Source organism: Entelurus aequoreus, linkage group LG03 (assembly GCF_033978785.1).
Source record: "Entelurus aequoreus isolate RoL-2023_Sb linkage group LG03, RoL_Eaeq_v1.1, whole genome shotgun sequence".
Classification (NCBI taxonomy): domain Eukaryota; kingdom Metazoa; phylum Chordata; class Actinopteri; order Syngnathiformes; family Syngnathidae; genus Entelurus; species Entelurus aequoreus.
In genome coordinates, this window is record NC_084733.1 from 84,492,750 (window position 1) to 84,498,118 (window position 5,369).

The 5,369-nt window shown below is 37.6% G+C and overlaps 1 protein-coding gene across 1 annotated transcript in view; it reads right to left on the minus strand.

Annotated features, from left to right (window-relative positions):
• Positions 1-327: 327 nt before the first annotated feature.
• cav2 (caveolin 2) overlaps positions 328-5,369 on the minus strand; it is a 7,484-nt gene continuing 2,442 nt past the window's right edge. Inside the window, exon 3 of the mRNA XM_062043026.1 lies at positions 328-736. Within this exon, the coding sequence (XP_061899010.1) occupies positions 589-736 (148 nt within the window). The 3' untranslated portion in view covers positions 328-588. The remainder of the gene's footprint in view (positions 737-5,369) is intronic.

A 5,369-nucleotide genomic window follows, 5' to 3' on the forward strand; every position in this document is an offset into this window, starting at 1 on the left:
CAATCACAGTCACAGTCACAATCACAGTCACAACCAGAATCAAAGTCAGAATCAGAATCACAGTCACAATCAGAATTACAGTCAGAATCAGAATCACATTCACAATCACAGTCACAATCAGAATCACAGTCAGAATCAGAATCACAGTCACAATCAGAATCACAGTTAGAATCAGAATCACATTCACAGTCACAATCAGAATCACAGTCACAATCACAGTCATAAAGTCACAATCACAGTCACAATCAAAATCACAGTCAGAATCAGAATCAGAATCACAGTCAAAGTCACAATCAGAATCACAGTCAGAATCAGAATCACATTCACAATCACAGTCACAATCAGAATCACAGTCAGAATCACAGTCACAATCACAGTCACAACCAGAATCACAGTCAGAATCACATTCACAATCACAGTCACAATCAGAATCACAGTCAGAATCACATTCACAATCACAGTCACAATCAGAATCACAGTCAGAATCAGAATCAGAATCACAGTCACAATCACAGTAACAATCACAATCACAGTCACAATCCCAATCACAGTCACAATCGATAGTTTGATGGACTGTCATGTTCCCGTTCAGTCGCTGGTTTGAACGTCAACCCTTGAGCAAATCTTGGCGGCGCTTTGAAAGAAAGGCGTGAGAAAAAGGTCCATGCAGCTCGTCCACAGGCGCCGTGCTGACGGCAGCAGAAGCAGGAAGCTCCTGATGGCGGGCGTCGCCAACCTGGGGGTCAAAGGTCAACAAACGTTACCTTGGGGACAGGAAGAACTTATATATGGTTTTAAAGATCCCTATTGATTTTTAAACACAACTTATATAAGGTTTTAAGGATCCCTATTGATTTTTAAACACAACTTATATAAGGTTTTAAGGATCCCTATTGATTTTTAAACACAACTTATTTACAGATTTAAAGATCCCTATTGATTTTCAAACACAATTTATTCACTGATTTAAAGATCCCTATTGATTTTTTTAAACATAATTTATTATTGGTTTTAAAGATCCCTATTGATTTTCAAACAGAACTTATATATATGGTTTTAAAGATCCCTATTGATTTTTAAACAGAACTTATTCACTGATTTAAAGATCCTTATTGATTTTTAAACAAAACGTATTTACAGATTTAAAGATCCCTATTGATTTTTAAACAAAACGCATTTACAAATTTAAAGATCCCTATTGATTTTTAAACAGAACTTACTAACAGATTGAACGATCCCTATTGATTTTCAAACAAAACCTATTTACAGATTTAAAGATCCCTGTTGATTTTTAAACAGAACCTACTAACAGATTGAAAGGTCCCTATTGATTTTCAAACAAAACCTATTTACAGATTTAAAGATCCCTATGGATTTTTAACAACACTTATTTACAAATTTAAAGCTCTCTATTGCATTTTAAACAGAACGTACTTACAGGTTGAAAGATCCCTATTGATTTTTTAACAAAACGTATTTACAGATTTAAAGAACCCTATTGATTTTTTAACAAAACATATTTACAAATTTAAAGATCCCTATTGTTTTTAAACAAAACTTATTTACGAATTAAAAGATCCCTATTGATTTTTAAACAAAACTTATTTACAGATTTAAAGATCCCTATTGATTTTTAAACATAATTTATTTACAGATTTAAAGATCCCCAATGATTTTCAAACAAAACTTATTTACAGGTTTAAAAAACCCTATTGATTTTTAAACATAACTTATTAACGGATTGAAAGATCCCTATTGATTTTCAAACATAACTTATTAACACATTGAAAGATCCCTATTGATTGTTAAACAGAACTTATTGACAGATTGAAAGATCCCTATTGATTTTTACACATAATTTATTTACAGATTTAAAGATCCCTATTGATTTTTAAACATAACTTATTTACAGATTTAAAGACCCCATTTATTTTTAAACAAAACGTATTTACACATTTAAAGATCCCTATTGATTTTTAAACATAGTTTATTAACAGATTGAACGATCCCTATTGATTTTTAAACAAAACCTATTTACAGTTTTAAGATCCTATTGGTTTATAAACATCATTTATTAACAGATTTAAAGATCATTATTGATTTTGAACAGAAGTTATTCATAGATTTAAAGATCCCAATTAATTTTGAATGAGCAAATATATACAGTTTTAAAGATCCATATTGATTTTTTAAACAGAATCTATTTACAGATTTAAAGATCCCTATTAATTTTGTAGGACATCCAACACATGATGGTCGATATGTCAAAGGTCAAATTTGTCCTCCAATTAACTTAAAAACGTCTCTACTGTAAAGCAAGAATATTATCGATTGTATTACGTTTCTGAAACTTCAACAAGAACTCTATTGTTTTTGCAGACTATCCACCACAAGATGAACGAGAGACGAAAGGTCAAAGTTGGATCAGCAGTTCCTTTTCCACAGCAAGAACCCTATTGGTTTTGTAGGACATCCTAGTTTACTTCCAAGCTCAGTCTCTTTGTCAAAACATTCACTATAGTGGTCTATAACATGAGAGCAAGAACTCTATTGTTTTTGAAGGATATCTAAGCACACGACTAATGAGGTCAAAGGTCAAACCAGAAAAGATTTCTTGCTAATCGTCAACCAATCTTTTAGTGTTAGCCTTCATGTCTGCCCGAGCAAGAACCCTTTTGCTTTTGAGGTAGTTGAGGTTAAAGGTCACAATCAGCATGAGAACTCTATTGTTTGTTTTTTATGTTGATCCAACACAAGGTCACTTCCTTACTTCTCTTTAAATCCTTTACTGAAATAAGGCAAGAACCCGATTGTTTTTTTCCCCAACAGAAATGACTTTGAAAGGTCGCAATTTCCATCAAACTTTTTTCTACATAAAGAGCACTATTGATTTTGTCCACCATTCCAAAAGTTCTATTTACACTCTTTCAGCAAACATTGCCGTGCTAACGCTAACGGCTAACTTGTTTTCCATCCTTCTGGAACATTCCCCACTTCCTCTTTGTTTCCCGCGTGTCACTTCCTGTCCCCGCCCTGAAGCCACCAGCCGCTGGGACTGTCTCGCTCCAACATGGCGGCGGGGTGGGGAGGGTCATGTGACGTGCCTGAAGAATGTTCCAGCGAGGAGAAAAAGTTCCAGAAGCTTTTTTTTTTGCACCTGTGCGGCAACTTTCCACTATTTGGCAGGTGTTTTCCTCAAGGGTAAACAATGGGGGCACTATTTGGCAGGTGTTTTCCTCAAGTGTCAACAATGGGGGCACTATTTGGCAGGTGTTTTCCTCAAGTGTCAACAATGGGGGCACTATTTGGCAGGTGTTTTCCTCAAGTGTCAACAATGGGGGCACTATTTGGCAGGTGTTTTCCTCAAGGGTAAACAATGACAGCACTATTTGGCAGGTGTTTTCCTCAAGTGTCAACAATGGGGGCACTATTTGGCAGGTGTTTTCCTCAAGTGTCAACAATGGGGGCACTATTTGGCAGGTGTTTTCCTCAAGTTAGAGATGCTACCTCAGTAGAAACATTTAAATCCCATCTTAAAACTCATTTGTATACTCTAGCCTTTAAATAGATCCCCTTTTTAGGCCAGTTGATCTGCCGTTTCTTTTCAGCTCTGCCCCCCTCTCCCTTGTGGAGGGGGGGGAGGAGGAGGAGGGGGGCACAGGTTCGGTGGCCACGGATGAAGTGCTGGCTGTCCAGAGTCGGGACCCGGGGTGGACCGCTCGCCTGTGTAAAGATGTGGGGACATCTTTGCGCTGCTGACCCGTCTCCGCTCGGGATGGTCTCCTGCTGGCCCCACTATGGACTGGACTCTCACTATTATGTTTGATCCACTATGGACTGGACTCTCACTATTATGTTAGATCCACTATGGACTGGACCCTCACTATTATGTTAGATCCACTATGGACTGGACTTTCACTATTATGTTAGATCCCCTATGGACTGGACTTTCACTATTATGTTAGATCCCCTATGGACTGGACTCTCACTATTATGCTAGATCCACTATGGACTGGACTTTCACTATTATGTTAGATCCACTATGGACTGGACTTTCACTATTATGTTAGATCCCCTATAGACTGGACTCTCACTATTATGTTAGATCCACTATGGACTGGACTCTCACTATTATGTTAGATCCCCTATGGACTGGACTCTCACTATTATGTTAGATCCCCTATGGACTGGACTTTCACTATTATGTTAGATCCACTATGGACTGGACTCTCACTATTATGTTAGATCCACTATGCACTGGACTTTCACTATTATGTTAGATCCCCTATAGACTGGACTCTCACTATTATGTTAGATCCCCTATGGACTGGACTCTCACTATTATGTTAGATCCCCTATAGACTGGACTCTCACTATTATGTTAGATCCACTATGGACTGGACTCTCACTATTATGTTAGATCCACTATGCACTGGACTTTCACTATTATGTTAGATCCCCTATAGACTGGACTCTCACTATTATGTTAGATCCACTATGGACTGGACTTTCACTATTATGTTAGATCCCCTATGGACTGGACTCTCACTATTATGTTAGATCCCCTATGGACTGGACTTTCACTATTATGTTAGATCCCCTATGGACTGGACTTTCACTATTATGTTAGATCCCTATAGACTGGACTCTCACTATTATGTTAGATCCACTATGGACTGGACTCTCACTATTATGTTAGATCCCCTATGGACTGGACTTTCACTATTATGTTAGATCCCCTATGGACTGGACTTTCACTATTATGTTAGATCCCCTATGGACTGGACTCTCACTATTATGTTAGATCCACTATGGACTGGACTCTCACTATTATGTTAGATCCCCTATGGACTGGACTTTCACTATTATATTAGATCCCCTATAGACTGGACTCTCACTATTATGTTAGATCCACTATGGACTGGACTCTCACTATTATGTTAGATCCCCTATGGACTGGACTTTCACTATTATGTTAGATCCCCTATGGACTGGACTTTCACACTATTATGTTAGATCCACTATGGACTGGACTCTCACTATTATGTTAGATCCACTATGGACTGGACTCTCACTATTATGTTAGATCCACTATGGACTGGACTCTCACTATTATGTTAGATCCACTATGGACTGGACTCTCACTATTATGTTAGATCCACTATGGACTGGACTCTCACTATTATGTTAGATCCACTATGGACTGGACTTTCACTATTATGTTAGATCCACTATGGACTGGACTTTCACTATTATGTTAGTTCCCCTATGGACTGGACTCTCACTATTATGTTAGATCCACTATGGACTGGACTCTCACTATTATGTTAGATCCACTATGGACTGGACTTTCACTATTATGTTAGATC